Below are 20316 nucleotides of genomic sequence, written 5' to 3' on the forward strand. Positions count from 1 at the left end.
TATATATATATATCTCCCAATGAGGGTGGAGGGTGTGTGTTTACCTGCTGGTGTCTGTGCTCTTGGCCCTGGCCCCGCCTCCAGCCCTGCGAGAGCCACTGGAGGAGGAGGAGCCCAGCGAATCGGACGATGAACTGCTGATGCTGTCGCTGTCCTGGCCCCGCCCCCAAGACGCTGCCGCCCAACCACCTCGGAGCGGCCTCCGGCTGAGGGTGGGGGAACTGTCTGAGGTGGTCTCTGGAGCACTGCTGTCTATGCTCGCCATACCTGTCCAGACACACAGAACCCATCACATTATGTTGTCGATGTGAGTGTAACGAATGCACACAATAAGAAAAATAAATCTCTGTAATAGCAAAACCCCAATGCTGTATTCTAATTGTGTTTAAATTAAATTAAAAGGGCTCTACTTTATATATTTTGTGTACCAGTGTGTTTCTTCTTCTGCCGGACCGGTGAGCCCCAGCAGCGTTGGCTGTATCCACAGCGTCCCCCCAACACCAGTCGACTGGGCACCGTGGCCTCCATTTTCAACGGTGCCGTCTCGTTCTGCTGCTCAGCCGACAACTGAGGTCCCTCTAACGCTGAAGGGTCAGAGAACGGGTTTAGCCTCTATAACAGATTTGGTCATTGAAATACAAGGAATTATTTCTCACCATGCTCTCTGTTGTCAGCAGAACTCTCCCCAGCCGTGTTGTTCTGTACCAGGTTCAGCTCAGCCACCTCCTCTCCGGCCAACGCCACGACAGAAGAAGAGCTCGAAGAGGCCAACGTGTTTGGCGAGGAAGAGGACATGATGTGTTTGGCCACTCCCCCAGTGGCGCCGCCGACCCCACTGTGGTTGACAACAGGATGTTTGGATGGGCTGCGCTGGCTGCCCGCTGCCGGTTTGCTCGAGTAGAAGGAGCTCAGAGTCTGGGGCTTGTGGGTCTGACTCTCTCTGTCCAGTAACTTATCCAGAATCTGAAAACGGAAGAAAAAATGAATAGTTTTAAATGACCAAAGTAACCCCTGTGAGTTCAAACAGGATTTTGCTGCGTCTCCTGCTAGCCGGTGTAGTGAAACCAGAAGATGGTCTTTACCTTTTTGAGTTTGCTTTGGTCATCCTTATAGGTGATCATGAGGGCCAGAGCGAGGTCCCCCTTCACCCGACGAGTTCCTTCACAAAGCAAAGGATGCTCCGCCTCGCTAACTGTGGTTTTCATCCCTGCAGGGGAATGATAAAAAGAAAAACAACAAAAGTTTGTAATAAAACCTAACTAAATCTCAAATGAGGAAGTAGCAATAAAATGGTTTTACCAAGCGCAGCGACTGCAGCCTCAAAGCCCAACTCCTCATCCCCAGGCATCTCATTGTTTCGGTTACGGCTCGGCGGCCTGGAACCAGTCGGAGAAACAACTGCAGGAACAAAGAAAAGGGGGAAAAAAAACAGCATTATTTCTTCAAATTGTTTAACATAAAACTGAAACAACTCAAAACACTTAATTAACCTGAACTGTCATTCGAAGATACAAAACAATAAGCCACTATAAATGATCCGTGTAGTACTTACCTGGAGTACAGAGGACGTCAAAGATGAAACTGGCCAACATGAGAGGCAGCACTGGTCTGTAATCACACAGGTTTCCATCCCTGAGCTGCTCGGCTCGCTCTCTGATGACCGACATCTCCACCAGACCCAGGGGAATCTTCTTCAGCAGAGCCACCACCTCCGACTCCTGGTAAGCCAGCTTCACCTGCTCGRCCCACACACAGGTGTGGTCAGTAATCGTGTTCAGAACGTGCTAGGGCATATGTGAATCTGGACTGCTCGTGTGTGTGCTTTGAGTAAGCCTGACGCACCTCCAGAGCTTTAGTAGATGCGGGTGGTCTCTGGAGTTCCAGGGAGAACATCCCAGTGCTGAAGGCCAGGTTGTGGAGCTCTAGCCTTTCAGTGAGAACAGTGAGGAGGAAGGCGGCTTTGGACAGGGTGTTGGTGGCGACCTGCGTCTGACGGCTGGTCGACACCTTGCTCTTCTTACCCTAAGAGAACAGATGACCTCAGTAAATCAACTGATGCGAGCCGATCCACACAACTGTTTCAAAGCATGTGACAACAGAGGGACAGTTGAAACCTGAAAATACTCTGGATTTTAGAAGTCTGGGATGGAGGGTGGTACCTTGGTTTGTGGCTGCTCCACCTTCAGGTCAGGGGGGTTTGATAACAGGTCTCTGGCCAGCTCCACAGCCAGCTGACACGCCTCATTACTGTAGCCGTGAGCGTGGAGGGCTTCAGCACACGCAAACAGCACCTAAACACACACACAGTGTTTCATGACTTTAAAGAACATCACATTCAGTTCATCTGAAGATATAACCTCATGTATTCTTATGACCAAATATTAAAAAAATAAAAATAAAAATTGGTAAAATTCCCTTAAAGCAATCAAATTTTGAACTTCTGCACCTAATTTTTGCCATTTAATTTATATGATGTGCAATTATTTCAAGAATGGTTCAGTTAAATCAATAAGCGACAATGATTATTTATGTTTAAGCCCATGATGGGTGGAAAGCAGCACTGCAGCTGTACGTTCTCAAGTCAAACAGCTCAAAGAATTATTTAATCCAAGGGATTATTTGATGTTGTATACTGTTGTAAATAATTTTTTTTATTATCTGATTCATGGCACATTTCAGAGGACTTTTGGATGAAAGCATTTCCTTATATTTCCAGTAATGTCTGTGTTTGCAGTTATAAGTTGCTCTGATTTATTGTATTTTGCTGCCTTCAGTCTTTCTTCCTTACCTCCATGCGTCCTGCGTTCTCGAGCGGTTTAATCCCTGCAAAGATATCCGGTTCCTCCACCTGGTGGCTGTCAGCCAGCTGTTTGTCTGCTCCTTCCTCTGAGGCAGCTCCGAGGTAGTACGCCTGATAGTCGTCTTCACCCACAGCTTCTCCCTCAGAAACTTCCCCTGTGGCTTCAGCACCTTGCAGTCTGACTGCTCCACACTCTGCTGCTGCTGCTTCCCCGTGGCCCTGTGGTGTTTTGTCAGCAGCCTGAGGGCTGCCGGATCTCGCCGTGCAGGTGGAAGGCTGGTGACCCGTTCCTGAGTCGACGTCCTCGTCTCTGCTGTGGACGTGCTCCGCCTCCATCTTTGCTTCTTGCTCTGCGGTGCTGAGAATGTCCATAACCTCCCGGTTCTCCTCGGAGGCGAAGCGGGGCGGAGCGGGCTCGGCGGCAGCTGGCGCAGCTGGAACGTGACTCGTGCGCTTCGTCTCGCAGCTCTTGCTCCCGTCGCTGTATTTCAGCGAGTCTCGGAGCAGCGAGCTGGGAGAGGGGAGCATCTCAGGTGGCGGCGGGAGGAACTCAAAAGTGTTGCTGGCCTCGGCCCCCAGAGCCAGACTGCAGCCATCGTCCAGACTGAGCTCAGCCAGGTCCGGCTCCAAGGAGCTGTCCTCGCTGCTGGTTCTCCTCTTAGCGCTCGCATGCTTGCTACTTCCAATCCCTCCACCTCCGACCTGACCCCCCACAGACACCCCCTTCCCACCGCCCTGCGTCAGTTTTAGTTTACCTCCAGAGGAGGTAGCTGCTCCTTTATACACACACTTCCCTCCGCCGTCCTCCAGGGACAGAGAGACGCTGCCTCCCAGGCGGACCACCATTCCTCCCCCTCCGCTCAGCGACAGACCCTTCCTTTTAGTCAGAATGGTCTCCTTCGGTCGCACAGCCACCTCCTGTGAGTGACCGCCTCTTCCCTTGAAGTCGCTCATAGCCCCGCCCTCCGCTCTGCCCCCTCCCCCCGAGTCGCCCGGCTCGCCGCCGGCTCCTGCAGCAGCTTTGATCCCCCTCTGGAACTGCATGGCCCTGGGCCAGCAGAACGGGTTGCTCTTTTTGTCTGTGCTGCAGTAAGTGATGCCTTCCAGAGGATAGGCCGCCTCCCAGTTGAAGTAGCAGGACTCCACGGCCGGCTTGAAGCCTTGAAAAAGTTTATCCAGTGATTTTCGATGTTGTCCCCGTTTCACTATCTCTATAACTTTCAGGTGCCACTGCTTCAGCTGGCTCGCCAACTCCAGCCGCCTGGAAGAGAGCAGACTTACTTTCAACTCTCTAACTCATCACCATYACAGATGTCCACTAAAAATGATTATACTGGTATTAATAAAAGTCAACTGTTAGACCAAAGCTGCGAGCAGCTGGGTGTCAAAGTTCTGACCTGCAGGGGCTCATTGTGGGATCGAGTACCGCCAGTCTCCACAGAACCACCATCTCATCACACATGCTAGCACAGGCGTGAGCCGCCACCTCCGACTGGCCGTTGCTGCGCCCCGTGTGGCCGCTGGCACTGCTGTGGGACGCAGACGTCCGAACACTGTACCACCAGCTGATGATCTGAAAACACGAACAGCGCGGTCAGGTGTATGTCACAGAAGGCATGTCTATGTGTGGTCGTCTGCTAATTGCTAACGTTTTAGCGGTTTTGTTGCGCTGAAGCTAAGTGGTTTTTCTCTCAATCTACACTTAATTTTCCATAAACAGAAGGTGAAAACAGAATCCTATTTAATTTTGCAAACTTATTATAAAGAACTGAAAAATCCAAACGACATGTTTCAGACCCTTTGGAAGAACCTTTAACAGAAGTTTGGCCTCAAAGATCTTAATTTAATACAAYAAGCTTTGCTCAGCTGGCCTGGTGGATTTTCAGTCTTTCTTCTAGAGTTGGGCAGTAAGTAGTTACATTTACTTGAGTAACTTTTAGGAAAAATGTACATTTAGGAGTACTTTTACTACACTACATTTTTACTTTTACTTGAGTAATTTTATTATGAAGTATTACTACTCTTTCTTGAGTAAARTATACTTTACTCACTGTGAATAACTTCACTGAATGAAGAACAAACTTGTTTTCACTAAACATTCCCCACACACAGAAACACACCTGCAGTTTTTGTTTGTTTCACAAATTTTATATTGGAAGAAACTGATTTGGATTTTTTTTCTTGCCTGAATTTGTTATTTTGTAATTATGTTATTTATATGAATTATTTTAATTTGATCTTTAAAATACCAACATTTCCACATCGCTTTATATTTTGGTTTATCTCATGATATAATTTTTAAATGAGTGATGTCTTGATGAATACCCTTTTTTACTCGAGTCATTTCTTGGATGGATACTTTTTTACTTTTACTTGAGTAACAATATGCTGAAGATCTTGCTGTACCTCTTAGACGAAGTACATTTGGTCAGAATTCTTTTTCAGTAAAAGCTTCACTTGATTGGAATAAAATACCAGAAAGCATAAGAACCAGTGGATCCATCAAATTATTCTCAAATGCCTTAAAATCATGGCTCGTGGATAATCAACTGTGTAGACACAGAGTATGGGATTMTTTTGTCCATTTTGTATTTTAAATGTATTGCCTTGAATTATTGTTGTGCTAAACGGCTTTTTATTATTTTTAATCATGCTTTTTGTTATATTTTTAGGATTTTTTTTTAATGAAAGTAACTTGTTATTTTGTATGTATTGTATTTATATCCATAGGACCTTGAGGGACTACAGATGAAAACTAGCCTCCATGGCTAATTCTGGCATTTTCTGTAATATGCATTGTCCCTTCTTAAATAAATAAACAACAAACAAACAAGTAGTGCTACTCTTACTTGAGTACAATTTGTRGGTACTTTCAAGATAAAAAAAATAATTAGTATGAAATTAGGTTTTCACTTTTTATTTTTTAAATACTAACAAGTGTGAATTATTGAGAAAAAAAATATGGCAACTGGTATACTTTGAGGAATTTCACAACGACCTTTAGGAACTGGAACACACTGAAGTTGTAGATACTTGTCCTACAGGATAGTTAAAGACCGTTCTGTACATTATGTCTTTTGTACATTTTGTTCCCAGAGACTGTTGTGGCCCAACATATTTCAGTCCACCAGAAAGAAAGATCCTCCACTGACAAAAACTAGTTTCAGCTGAGACAGACCACACAAATAAAGTTMTTTTTCTACAAACTTCCAGTATCAGGCGCTCATATTACAGCCTATCATAGAATACCTGCTCATAGGTAAGGCACTGTTCAGTGAGGATCTCCAGCAGTGGGGCAGCGTTGCTGTCTCGCCTCTTAAACATCTCCCTGACGATGGACAGGAGGTTCCAGATGCCCTCTGGCTCTCTGCCCCTCAGAGGGCGCAGCAAACATGCCCACTCTGCAGCTGCCGGTGGCTCAGTGGATGACAGGTACATGGAGTTTACATCACTGGGGATAAAACCACACAAAGCACTAATCTTAGCAAAGTAAGAAAATATCAACAAGGAGAAGCTTAAAAATAGAAGAAAAGAAGAAATATATTGAGTGCTACAGTAATGCTTTGGTTAGTTTGATGAAGTGAGGGGAATTTGCCCCACTGTAATTAGTCTAAGATTTATCCAAACATTGGAGTATAGCGCTGAAACATGACCAGAAGCATGAAGGAGCATGTACCTGAAGACAACAGGTGAGGGCCCACAGAACTTGTGCAGAGTCTTTTTGATATTATCACTAAGAGTTGATTCATCCAAGTACCAGGTGCTTTGGTCAGATGCTGAAGGACCTGCTGTTGGGTCTGTAAACATACAATCAACCAATCAATCAATCAATAAATAAATAAATAAAATGAGCATTTTTTACAGTGAAAAAAACATTAACTTGTAGAAGCCAACTTGCAAAGCTTATAACCTGAGTTCTTCAGAGCTGCTTTCCACATTTACACTTATTAACATTCCGTCTCTTAAAATGTAATCTGTGAATTGGCACAAAACTAACAGAAACCAAAGAACCTGTTGAACTACTGGTGAATACGTACCATCTCAGTGTTTTGTGTTTTTAGCTTCAAACGTTATTGGCCTTGTTTAAGTTATGTTGATAAAAGCTAAATCTTTATTCAAATTAATAGAAAAAAAAGTTGTTTTTTGTGTCGTGCTAACCCTCTCAACCATACCTGGAGCTCCACACACAGTGTTGATGGCAGTCGACTGAGAGGACAGCAATTCGTCAAGCAGCCGCTGCGCTGTTGGTAGAATCTGGAGACAGGTGAAATAATAACATCTGAATGTGTTCATATGGCATACAACAAACTGTGCAAGAGTCTYAAGCTAAATCTTTTGTTTAAATGTTGTTTTTAGGAAGACTTCATAACGAGGACTACTGTCTTCATAGACTGAATGATTCTTGTGGGAATGAGAGGTTTATTATATATTCATACCGTCTTAAAAAAAAATCAATAGATGCCAAAATACAGCCCATCCCTTAGGAGGTTAAAGGTTAAAGTTTATGACAGGACATTTGGAAAAAGACTGAGCAAGCATGACTTGTTTGGAAGAGTTGAAGCAGAAAGTCTCTCTCGAAAAGAACATCACAGCCTGACTTAAGTTTGCAAAGTTGGATCTTTGTACGTCTGTAAACTTTCTTTTGTCCTGCCCATAACTTCTGATCCGATCAAGAAAGTACTATCACTAGAAAGCGTGCCACGTAATCTTTATATCATTCAAGCTTTAAGGTCAAGGTTACAAAACAAAGATTATAGGTCTTCACTTGTCAGGACCACCGATATAGATTGCTGATAATAGTTTGTCAAAAGGTACATGATGTTCCGTTAGTTGTACTCGTTTTTATTACGTCCTGGTACTTTAAAGCCTAGATTTGAAAGAGAATAAAGCCAATACATGCCAAATGTACTTTCCACAAGCATAATAATACTTAATTTTTTTCTTCTTTGCAACCTGATTTATAAATGTTATACTATGCTATACTATATACAAGTGAAATGTCCAAAGAGAACAACTTGGTCAGGTTATGGATATTACCTGCTGAGGCAGCTCACTAATGAGATACTGGGCAAACTTCTGGAGCTGGTCCCTCTGTAGTCTGGACAAAGACTCAGAAACTGGAGCCCTCAGACAAACTGCCGATGCCTGCATGTGTGCACACACACRAACACACCCATATCAAGATGTACACTTGAATCACACACTCACTGCTAAGCATCGACGCTAAAAAACGTTAACTCTTTAATCTGCTCATAATCCACATCACACTCTTTTAGTCTAATATAGTGTAAAGTTCTTGCATGTCACTCACGTTGTGGATTCTGAAGAGGCAGAGCGCCACCACGTGGGCACACCATTTTGCCCCAGCACCACAGGTACAGCTGCAAGACGTGATGCGGCACCGGTCAAACATGACCGCCACATTGTAGGCTCCTTTCGACTGGACCGACTGACTGGAAACTACTGTAGCACTGAGATGAAAGCCTGGTGGAAACATTTACAGGAACATGGAGGAACCGAGTCAGATACAAAACAAAGCAGCTGCTTAATCTGTGCATTTAACAAACTCAAAGGTATGATYGAGTAATTTACATTCTGTTAATATAAAGGCTAAAGTCGTGGAGGTGAAAGAGAACCTTAGACAAAAGAGAGGATGTGAAATAACTAACCTCGATCTGGTAGATTGTTACAGTTAGAGGCTTATTATTAATTTATTAATAGTTAATTAATTAGTTTAGTTTAATGAATGAAGACAATAAATGAACCTACCAATCTGAAGGGGATCTTTGACAGCTCTGATCCTGTATAGCTGCTCTCCACGCTGGAATTCATCTGGACTCCCATTAGCCAGGCAGGAATACAACCTGCAGTAACAATGAAACAAAGTCAGTTTATCCACTCTGGAGTGACCATTTACTCATTTATTGTGGGAGARGAGAAGCACCAGTAAAAGACTGAATAGGGATAAGTCTTCCACTTATCCCTGGGCCARGTCCTCCGGGGAAATCCCAAGGTGTTCCCAGGCCAGCCCAGAAACAATACCTCCAGCATAACCTGGGTCTTTCTCTCTGTCTCCTCCCAGTGGGACGTGCCTGGAACACCTCACCAGGAAAGTGTCCAGGAGACGTCCTAACCAGATGCCTGAGCCACCTCAACTGGCTCCCGTCAATGTCTTTACTCGGAGTCCCTCTCATATGATCGAGCTCCTCACACTCTCGAAAGGGGAGCCCAGAGGAAACTCATTTCAGTCACTTGTACCATGAGCTCGTTCTTTCGGTCACTACCAGAAGCATGTGACCATAGATGAAGGTAGGAACRTAGACCAGTGGATAGGTAAYGTAGAACGTAGAGAAAAAAAAATAGTCATCACCCATTTGTGTTCATATGTCTATATTGTAAAGAGTCTTTACGTCTAGTAAAAAAAATTAAAGCTTGGTCACAATGGAAGTCATTGAGGGTTTGGATGAGCGCACTCAGTTTTCTCACAAATCAACCCACCCCCCGTGGCCTGAGTCTTGCAAAATGCCTATGCTTTGATGTAAAAACTAAAGATAGAGTTTCTCCGAGTAAAAATAATGTTTGCAAAAAGATCAGAAAATTTAGACAGCTGAAAAGTCAGAGTGTGACACCAATAAGTTAAACATTTTTCTGTAGAAAAAAATATATACACTGTTCAAAAAAATAAAGGGAACACTTAAACAACACACGCTAACTCCCGATCTTAATCAATGAAATATTCGCATTGAGTACTTTGTTCTGTACAGAGTTGAATGTGCTTCACAAAAGTTTGATTTATTTGGACTTAGCGTGCGTTGTTTAAGTGTTCCCTTTATTTTTTTGAGCAGTGTAATATATGTATATATATAAAATAATTAAAATTTTAATCTTTACAATGTGAAACATGTCTGAACAACAGAGCTTCAAATTAGGCTTTTTAGCTTATTTATTTATTTAACGGGTTTATTTTATCAGGGTTATCAAATCAGCRTTCCAACAAGAAACTGTCCTCAGACAGACGGATGAGGCTCTTTAATAAAGTTGTGTCCAACCCTGGTCCTCGAGGGACGCTATCCTGCATGTTTTACTTGTTTCTCTGTTCCAACACACCTGATCGATTCAGGGATTGAATTACTTCTTCTTGTTCTGTGGGAGCCTGTTAATAACCCATTTATTCAAATCAGCTGTGTGGGAGCAGAGAAACCTCTAAAACATGCAAGACGGTGGGTCAGGAGGAGGATCAGGGTCGACCCCCCCGATACAAAAAGAACTGACCTGATGTCCTCCTCGTTCTCAGGGAAGCTCCAGAAGGCGATGCGGAGCTGGAGCTGTTCTGGGACTGGAGGGTAAACTTTCTCCACCACCTCAAATGGGATGTGAAAGGCCACCTGCTTTGCTGATAACTCAACCAGCGGGATCACCTGACCGTCTGAGGAAGACCACAGACCAGAGGAAGATATGAAATACATTCAGTTTATGACATTTAATCATTCAAACAACAGTCACTTTATCCAAAGTTCAAGCTGAAGGGCAACATTCAAACATCAGTAGTTTTATCCTGATTCCCAAATAAATATTTTTGGAAGCAGCCTGAGTCTGCGGTTTATTAAATGCCTCGTGATAATAATTCCACACTCACTGATTCAGTGCTGTAGATAAATTTAACACAATCTGCAGCCCCTCTGTAAAACCTGCTGATGTCAAGTTTACTGAAATGAACCAGAGTAAATGTGAAACACACTGAGGTGTAGAAGAAAAGGAGGATTTTATTGYCAGTTTCAAGTAAAAAATGTTTAAGGAAAAAAAATGGTCAAATCTAATACAGAATTAAATTGAGCTCATTGTACTCCTGAACTTTAATGTATTTATGATTGTAGCAGTAATTACTGCTGAATTTAGAGGACATCCTTCAGTCCTTCACAATAAAAGCTTTAAATAGTGTTGRCTCTTAAGTCAGCTGAAGCTTTTAAAAAGTTTTCCAGTAAAACTCWTTCATTTTGGGGATTATGAGAAGCTTTTTACGGCACAAGATGTAAATTAGGGTTTGTGTGCTGTAAGAACATATTCCAGCATTGTAACTGTATTCTGAATAAAATGCATGGCATTAGGTCTTTGCACCAAAGCTGATTTGTTTTTGATTCCCCTTCTAGTTCTAAAATAACTTTAAAAAAAATCAATTTTATTCTGAGAAGTGACAAAAAAAAAGCCTTTTTTCTTTTGCGTGACCCCAAAATTATATCATAACTCCTCCCAGACACATTAAGTTCAGTTTTTTTGAGTTTAGATTCTGTTGAAAGGTTATAAATAAATAAACATCTTACAGCTATTTGAACAACTTCACTTTGGAAACTGAGTTTAATCCTTACTGAAGTGACCAGCAAATAGTCTGAACTTTACAACAATAAGATTTTCTTTTATATGACTCTTTGCTTTGGTGACCCCTTTTAAAAGCTTTCAGGAGGCACCCCTGATAACACTTACACACAAAGCAGCAACAAATGAGGTGTCAAGCTGTTATTTTGTGACTACAACCAGAAAAGTTTGGGAACTACTACAGGAGGAACAGTTTGTATGGTGCAGCAGGTCTTTCCCCACCTTTGATCTTGACAGTGGGGGAGTTTGGACCAGCGGACTGCTTCCTCCATCCTCTCCAGTTCTGACAGAGGCTCTCGGCCTCCGAGATGAAGGAGCACAGAGAGTCTTCCTCGAACCTGTCCGAGTCTTCGAAAGAGAACCTCTCCCCATCCTCCCACTCGGCGAACATCAGCTCCATCGCATCCACTTTTTTCTGCCCCCCCTCCTAAAGGCTTCGGAGTCCAGAGGACTGCAACTTTAAAGTTGAGGCCTCTAAAGTCTGAAATGAAATGGTTGTAGCTGAACCAGAACACAAAAGAGCCCAGGAGAGACTCAAGACTAGGATAAGGGGGGAGACCACTACTGAAACACAGCTGAGGCGAAATGGGCCTTAAGCTCCGCTACATGACAAAAAATAAAAAAACAAAAAACGCCACTTTTTACGTGTCCATCCGTGACTAAAAACTTAAAAAGTCAAACTATACATGATAGATTAGCTGTGCTTTCTGTGGCGATGACACGGTCATTAAGAGGTATTTACGTGTACAAAAAAAAAAGTAAAAAGTTTTGACAACTGCTGCCTCTCGAGATAAAACCTCACCGCTTTTCTCTGTCGAAATCATCGAGTTTTTCCTTCAACTCGTGAACCAATCAMCTGCGCCGCTCTAAGTCGAAATAACCACTTGTCACCTCTCTGGAAACATCCCGTTTTGTGACAAAACGCTCTACAGCTGCGCCGCTGTTACTTTACAGCTGCCAAAATGTTTTATATTGTTTTTGTCCAGCGATAACGCGCTGAGCTAACGGAAACGCTAGCCAAAGCGCTAAGTTAGCTAACAGATGCTAAGTGTGGAYAGCACCAACAAACGTCGCCTGCTACATAGATTAGCAACAGTGACACGACATGTAGTATTATTTACATTTCTTCAATTTGCTTTGTCTTCGTTCCTGCTAATAGCTTAGTGGTGCTTGTTAGCACCTGAATGCTAACCCTGAGCTAGCTTATTTAGCCGGCGTTTGTTTACATGCGCTACTGATGTTGAGCACTCTCCGAACTCCTAACGCATAGAAGCGATTCAATGTCGCCTATTTTCAGTAATWATATAAGTTACAATCAATTCATATTTCTGTAAAAAAAAAAACTCCTGCTTTTACCCCCCTTTGTTAATAGTATAAGCGGCTTTTGTGTCCGACGCTTGCAAAATCCCTCTTGTCAGATCTGCTTCTTCTTCGCCATTTCCTCCGGTTGCCGTCTTTTAAAACTCATCCATCCATTCATTTGGCAATGACACCCCCATATATCCCCCCCGCTGGGGTTCCTCTCGTCGAAAAGCTCTCAGGGACTATTCAGTCTGCCGGGGGAAGATGGCTCACCTTTCCTTCAGCTCTTCCTCCATCAGCTGATCCCAACTTCCGGTTTCAGGCCGGAAGCGAGATGCCGCACAGATTAAAAAAAAAAAAAAAAAAAGTAGAAACGAATGAATAAATAAATGTAACACTATAAAACACGCTCGGCTTTGTTTTTCCATACTCCTCCTAAAAACTTTTGAAAAACCCACAAAAATTCACTAATCTGAACGATTTTATCACTTGGTTCGTGAGGACGAAACTCACAAAAACAAAAATTTCCACATATAAACGACATTTTCGTTGAAACGACTTAAGTTGTTTATCTCAGAAATATTTCATTCAAAGYTCAACCAGGTGACACAGTCAGGCTTTACATGACACCTTCACGAAATAATAGCAAGTATCATTTTCTTTCAAGTTTGTCAAAAATCTCAAAAGATGTCATATAGTATTTTTTTTTTTGTTTGTTTGTTTCCTGGGAAAAAAATACAGGACATTACTTTAGTAAATTGATAATATACAGAATCAGTGAGCTTTTTAAAAAATTCTTTGGTATTTTATAAACTAATGTCCAAATCTAATTCAGTTTTTATATTAAAACGTACACATTTTTGTCTCTCTCCCCGCAGTGTCTCACTACTGTGAGACCAGTGGTTTCCTCTTTAATCTCTAAAGAAAAACCCATCCAGAGGACCTACTTTTTTTTTCCTTTTCCACCTGGATTACTGAGATGCATCMGGACGTTTTAACTGGTCATTATTTCCTACTTAAAACACTGCAGTCACCTAAAGACGTTTTTGTAAATTTTGGTTCAGGTATGTATTCATTACAACTAAGTTTTTTCATATTGTTTACTTGCCTGTTTCTAAACAGCGCTGTCAGGGAGTGACAGGTTTGTGAGTAGTTCTCTATACTTTTAACAAAATTCATATATCTTTTCTATATTTAGTCAGCTTGTATATAACATGCATATGTTAGACAGTGGCTGCATTGGCACCCTTCATATTTAGTTGTTTTTATTATACAAAAAAGTTATTTTTCTGCTTTTTGAGGTCTGTTTAGCGTCTGTTTATCAAACAATGAAGAGTAACAGAAAAATTGAACAGGGGTGGTGAAACCACACATAAAAAACAAAACAAAACAAAAAAAACCCCAATGTTTGCTGATTTTCCTGCTACTGTAACATTTAGTTCGCTTTTAGATTTTAAGTGTAAGAATTCACTTAAAAATTATAATTTTGTTGAATCTGGCATGAAACTGAGGTGTAGAAAAAGTCAAGGAAGAAGAAGAAAACCCATTATGGAACATTTACATGTTATGATCTCAAAGGCATCAGACCACAAACATTTGATGAGGAGCACAGATGAACTAATCATCGTTCAGTCACTTGTTCACTCCAAGTCAGTAGAGTTCATTTCACGGAGAAGCGTCTGACACTTGGCCATGAGGACTTGGATGGCCTCGGCGACTAAAACATCTGGAGGCAGGATGCCAGTCGACTCCACAGTGACTAGAAAAAAGAAGAGAGATCATGACACAGCTCATTCCCACACCTTCCACAGCAAACAGAGATATTCATCGTTTCCAGGTCCAACCTGTGCCTGATAAATCTCTGACCACCAGGCGATGCTGGGGATCACACTACATACACTGCAGTGTCAGATACGGAGAGTAGTGATGCAGAAGTGCGATGAGGTATAAATAATTATTTCTTTTTTATTTGCCATTTCAACTAATCAATGCAAAGGGCTGTACAGTCAAATAGATGTTAAAATATATAAACTGGAATAGTTAACGTGACTGTCATTTTGATAAGCAGCTGCCTTTGGGCACAAGGTAATGGTAATACACCAAGTTGTTTCCCAACAACCATGGGGTTTTTTCAGGCAGGGATGAAAGGTTCAGTACAGCCGAGGATCTCAAACTGGGGTCTCCGGACCCCCAGGGGTCCGTGAGCCATGCTTTGGGGGTCCTCAAAAAATTTCTATAAATTGTTAGTTTTGTTTTTTTATTTTGAATACTGCATATGTGGAACAATTCATTAGTAAAATAAATATACAAAACCAAACAAACAATACAATTTCCATAGGATCTAGGGGTTAAAATGGGGTTTATGAGGGGGTCCCTGGACGTTTTTCCASCCTTGTAAGGGGTCCCAAGACCCAAAAAGTTTGAGAACCCTTGCAGTACAGAATTTAAAAAAAATAAGATCAATACAATCACATTATGTTTCTGCCATCATGAGCTACTTAAAGATACTTAAACCTTTACATGTCCATTATATAAATATAACTTGAATATGTTTAAGTCAACAGGTAAAAAACAAAGTTTATGTCAGTGTCCAAATAGATACGGACTTAATTGTATACAAACGCTGGTCATAAAATTAGAAAATCATGAAAAAGTTGATTTATTTCAATAATTTCATTCAAAACTGAAACTTGTTTATTATATTCATTCATTAAACACAGACTGATATATTTAAAATGTTATTTCTTTTATTTTGATGATTATAACTGACAACTAATGAAAACCTCAAATTCAGTATCTCAGAAAATTAGAATMTTGTGAAAAGGTTCAATATTAAAGACACCTAGTGCCACACTAATCAGCTAATTAACTCTAAACACCTGCAAAGGCCTTTAAACGGTCTCAGTCTAGTTCTGTAGGCGACACAATCATGGGGAAGACTGCTGACTTGACAGTTGTCCAAAGGTTGACCATTGACACCTTGCACCAGGAGGGCAAGACACAACAGGTCATTGGTAGATGCAGGCTGTTCACAGAGCTCTGTGTCCAAGCACATTAATAGAGAGGCGAAGGGAAGGAAAAGATGTGGTAGAAAAAGTGTACAAGCAATAAAGATAACTATCCTGGAGAAGATTGTGAAGCAAAACCCATTCAAAAATGTGGGGGAGATTCACACAGAGTGGACTGCAGCTGGAGTCAGAGCTTCTAGAACCACACAGACGTATGAAAACATGGTTTCAGCTGTCGCATTGTGTCAAGACACTCTTGAACAAGAGACAGCGTCTGAAGTGTCTCACCTGGGCTGAAGACTAAAAAGACTGGACTGCTGCTGAGTGGAACGTTATGTTCTCTGGTGAAAGTTAATTCTGTATTTCCTTTTGAAATCAAGGTCCCAGAGTCTGGAGGAAAAGAAGAGAGGCACTTCATCCACGTTGCTTGAAGTCCAGTGTAAAGTTTCCACAATCAGTGATGGTTTGGGTCCATGTCAGCTGCTGGTGTTGGTCTGCTGTGTTTTCTGAGGTCCAGGGTCAACACAGCCGTCTACCAGGAAGTTTTAGAGCACTTCCTGCTTCCTGCTGCTGAACTACTTCATGGAGATGCAGATTTCATTTTCCAACAGGACTTGACTCCTGCACACAGTGCCAAAGCTACCAGTACCTGGTTTAAGGACCATGGTATCCCTGTTTTCAACTGGCCAGTAAACTCACCTGACYTTAACTTCAYAGRAAATCTATGGAGTATTGTGAAGAGGAAGATGCAATACACCAGACCCAACAATTCAGAAGAGCTGAAGGACACWATCAGAGCAACCTGGACTATCATAGCACCTGAGCAGAGCTACAGACTGATCCACTCCATACCAMGCTGCTTTGCTGCAGTAATCCAGGCAAAAGGAGCCCCGACTAAGTATTGAGTGCTGTACACTCATACTTTTCATATTCATACTTTCCAGTTGGCCAACATTTCTAAAAATCCTTTTTTTTTTGTATTGGTCTTAATATTTAAAATTTCTGAGACCCTGAATTTGGGATTTTCATTAGTTGTCAGTTATAATCATCAAAATTAAAAGAAAAACATTTGAAATATATCACTGTGTGTAATGAATATATATACCGGTAATACACAAGTTTCACTTTTTGAATGGAATTACTGAAATAAATCAACTTTCTCATGATATTGTAATTTTATGACCAGCACCTGTCTGTAGTTGGAGTTACAGATTTCCAGTTTAGCAATATTAGCCTCCTGCCAACACAGTGGTGAAAGCTATTAAATGGGCAATATCATGTAAAATCAACTTTTTTGAGTTTTATATCATGTTATAATGTTATACTCTCATAAAAAACATGCCCAAAGCCTTGCTTTGACTCATTCATGCATGTTTGAGAAATCCTGCAGCATTTTTAGGAAGCCATGCTGAGGAGCAAAACGACAGGTGGGGACCAGAAACACAGGTGGGGACCAGAAACGCCCCTGGGACGTGTCTTTAAGCCGAACTTCCTCATGGCAGAGCGCCCCCCCCCACACACACCCTGCCCATAACACCTGCAGGCTCTCGGGTGAAATTGAAAGTGAAACCTAAACTGTCTGCTGAGCTCTCAACATTAGTTCTCACTCAGCGAAGCTCTTTTCGGATTCAAAATACCTTTGAGGAAATGTATTTTCAGATGCCAAGTAAACTGCATCATAGCGCACGTGCAGACCCCTTTCAATGCTTCCTGATGAGCAGAATTTATTTCCATATCCACCCATGATGATCATTTTCTTCATATCAAACCCAAGAATTCAGATTGCTTATATTTACTGTTAACAGTAAAAGGGTTAGATGGTGTCAGACCACAAATTACCCACAAATTCAACTAATAAAATGCTTGAACTCACAGATGAAATGGTCTCGCACTCTCCCGAGCTTCACCACGTTCTTTAGATCAGCGTGTCGGAGAACCTCTCTGCTGCATGTGTCCAGTCGACTGTTAACCACTTTGGCGACCTTTGTTCCTGAGATGGAGAACATTAATTACAAAACATCATTTTAAAGATTTACTACTAATAAAAGTAGTAAAACTTTATGTATACCGCGGACATCCTCCAGGTCTATGACTCCTCGTGAGAAGCAGCGTTTCAGACGCTCTGCCTTCTCTCCCTCCACCGGCTCCAGCAGCGTGATCTCTGGGAGGAGGCGGTAACTGGCTGTTGCCACTGGCGAGAACTTTGCATGGTCCTTAGCTGAAAACCAAACAGAACACACATAAGGTAGGGGTGCCTATTTTACGTCTGCAGAGGCCCGGTAAGAAGGCAGTGGCTCTGGCAAGTTCATCTGCATCATCTCATCTGCGCTGACTGGCATCAYCCAACACTTCTTACCGATTCCTTTGACGCAGTGCATGACTATGTCCAGCTCCTGTCCTGGGCGTAACTGAGCTATCAAGATGTCATTGTGCACTGGTCGGATACAGAAGTCTGCAAACACATCCGCCTGGTTTCCWAGAGGAGTCCACTGTATGTCCTTGGAATAAACTGACAAAAAAATAAGGGACGTGAAACAGACAAGGACAGAGAGAAAACTGTTAGTGCATAAATTCAACATCTGAAATCTGAATTAYTGATTCAGTCACAGCACAGAACTGTATACTGACACTAAAATAAAAGCACTTTTCAGTTTKTAAGACTGTAGTCGGCGCCTAAACGACCCAGAACTTACCCATGTGGTTCAGATAGAGCTCTCGCGGGTCAGAGGAGTCTTTACTGGCTCTGGGATTTCTGCTGCATTTAATCTTAAGCTGAAGCTGAATGGTGTCTATTTCAGAACTTTCTTCCTCTGAAGACTCTTCACCTGGGATTTATCAAATAAAACAAATGTTGTTTTAAATTATTTTAAAAACAAGTTCAGGATAGCTTGGTTTTCTTTATGTTTGACAAAAGACAGCCTTTTTTCTTTTCTTACTGTATGTGAAAATCTTCTAGAGCAAATCAAAATAAAAAACAGGACTGTATTTAACACGTTCTTTTTACTGAAATTCATATAATATATATTTCTACACCAACAGCTCGTWTATTATTGAGTGGAGGAGCAAAGAAACCCCAGCTCTGTTAGGTGCCATCTGAGGAGGTGAATAACTGATTGAATGTACCAGCATTCTTGAACTCAAACAGACGAGGGTCAGCTTTGATGGGGATCAGGCCTAATCTGTGGGCCARGACTTCGTCTTGGACAATAGATGTGTTGTTATAGATGAATACCTTCTCTATAGCCATGGTGGGCACCTGCAAGCAAAAAAAAGGAAAATGTTGGCTATAAATTTACAAAATAAGGTCATAAAATAGGTCATTTGTCTACTTTTACATTTATTTATCGCTTATAAAACACACTGGAAATAAACAAAATACAGGTAAGATACTGAAAGTTTGTTAAAGCGACAGCCTTGAAAAAATTACATTTAATTGATTCAGATGAATCCACATTCCACACTTTGTCTACCATTCATTTACAGAACAGTAAATCAAATGAGTGCACATAACTGTGCAAAAGTCTTGACCCGGCCCACATTTTTTTTAGTTCACTTCCAAGGAGCCAAATCCTATCTCAGGTTTTTAAGGCAACTTTAAAGTGCCTGTGACATGCGTATCCTTTAAATACAAAAAGTCAAAGAAAACACATTCGGTTTCAAGAAAAACCAGACCCTTGTCCTTCACTTTGCTTTATTTGAGGGTCTGGACTCTCGGCTATAGAGAAGCGATTCTTACTGGAGGTGTGGCCTCTGTTGAAGTTTAAAATGACTGGATCAGTTGGCCACAACGCATGTCGCTGTGAAGGAGGCTAAGCTAAGAAGCTAACTGGAAATCGTGTGCGCTGTAAACAAGAGGAGAAAAGTACCGAGCTGAACGAGACGACTGTAAATGAGAGCTGCTGCTTTGTCAGACAAATTTATTTAATTTGGAAGCCTTATCAACATGGACTGGCTTCATTCACTTCCTCCACTGCCATTGCTAAACTAACTAGCAGACACTGCACAGAAAATCATCGTTCTGTTCTCTGATTGGCCCCAACAAAAATTCTCCTGAAGAAATCCCTTCTCTATGGGAGAAATCCCAGACGGAGAAGTGAAGGGAAACTAGAACTGAGCAAAACTGCGTAGGAAGGCAAGGGCCAGGCTAAGTAAATGCTGGTTCTTTAGGATTCATGAGCCAAAAAAAACCACATTAAAACATTTTAAATCTATTGTCCTATATAACAGTGGTTCTCAGTTCTGCTCCTATCCGGCATGTTTTAGTTGTTTYCCTGCTCTGCAGTAAGTCCTAAGTTCTGCAGAAGCATGCCAATCACTCATTGATTTAAATCAGGTGTGTCAAAGCAGGGAAACTACTAAAACATGCAGGGTATGGGGTCGTTGAGGACCAGGGTTGAGAACCACTGCTATATACTATATCTACTACTGACGTGCATTTTAAAGTAGTTCAGGTTAAATCAAACACTGCCTCCTGTTGAACCTCATTCATATTTAATGCTGTCAGATAAATAAATGGGATTTGGAAAGGAGTTATTATATTATAATATGGATACTAACTGAACACACAAAAACAAGAAGACCTTGTTGAATATAAAAGTCACCTCTGCTAGTAATATCCTTCTGAAGGCATTGGCAATGGCAGCATCAATCCCCACCATGTCAAACTCAATACTGCTTTCATCTAGATGCACCACATCAATTCTGAAATTCTGAAAGAAAAAAGAACAAAGAAGAGGAAATATGAGATACACTGAATAGACCAGTTTGAACATTTCTGATTATAAAAAGCTGTAACTCAGAACTGAAGGTTTTATTCCAGGAATAAGTTTATATATA

The 20316-nt window shown here is 41.7% G+C and overlaps 2 protein-coding genes across 2 annotated transcripts in view; both read right to left on the bottom strand.

Annotated features, from left to right (window-relative positions):
- Window positions 1–12827, bottom strand: part of zswim8 (zinc finger, SWIM-type containing 8) — a gene marked incomplete at its 3' end in the record, with an annotated part of 20503 nt that extends 7676 nt beyond the window's left edge. The window contains 18 exon segments of the mRNA XM_014001384.1: window positions 45–267; window positions 429–584; window positions 657–963; window positions 1083–1207; window positions 1300–1398; window positions 1553–1736; window positions 1843–2022; window positions 2160–2291; window positions 2789–4061; window positions 4198–4373; window positions 6050–6251; window positions 6477–6597; window positions 6973–7054; window positions 7838–7945; window positions 8112–8284; window positions 8570–8664; window positions 10073–10226; window positions 11393–12827. Coding sequence (XP_013856838.1) covers window positions 45–267; window positions 429–584; window positions 657–963; window positions 1083–1207; window positions 1300–1398; window positions 1553–1736; window positions 1843–2022; window positions 2160–2291; window positions 2789–4061; window positions 4198–4373; window positions 6050–6251; window positions 6477–6597; window positions 6973–7054; window positions 7838–7945; window positions 8112–8284; window positions 8570–8664; window positions 10073–10226; window positions 11393–11570 — 3968 coding nt within the window.
- An 893-nt stretch (window positions 12828–13720) lies between these two features.
- polr1c (RNA polymerase I and III subunit C) overlaps window positions 13721–20316 on the bottom strand; it is a 12364-nt gene continuing 5768 nt past the window's right edge. Inside the window, exons 3-9 of the mRNA XM_014004215.1 lie at window positions 20082–20189; window positions 18604–18736; window positions 18174–18305; window positions 17837–17989; window positions 17549–17698; window positions 17354–17470; window positions 13721–14231 (exon numbers count right to left, since the gene is read on the bottom strand). Coding sequence (XP_013859669.1) covers window positions 14113–14231; window positions 17354–17470; window positions 17549–17698; window positions 17837–17989; window positions 18174–18305; window positions 18604–18736; window positions 20082–20189 — 912 coding nt within the window. The 3' untranslated portion in view covers window positions 13721–14112. The remainder of the gene's footprint in view (window positions 14232–17353; window positions 17471–17548; window positions 17699–17836; window positions 17990–18173; window positions 18306–18603; window positions 18737–20081; window positions 20190–20316) is intronic.

The sequence above is a fragment of the Austrofundulus limnaeus genome, unplaced genomic scaffold (genome assembly GCF_001266775.1).
Source record: "Austrofundulus limnaeus strain Quisiro unplaced genomic scaffold, Austrofundulus_limnaeus-1.0 Scaffold0, whole genome shotgun sequence".
Lineage (NCBI taxonomy): Eukaryota > Metazoa > Chordata > Actinopteri > Cyprinodontiformes > Rivulidae > Austrofundulus > Austrofundulus limnaeus.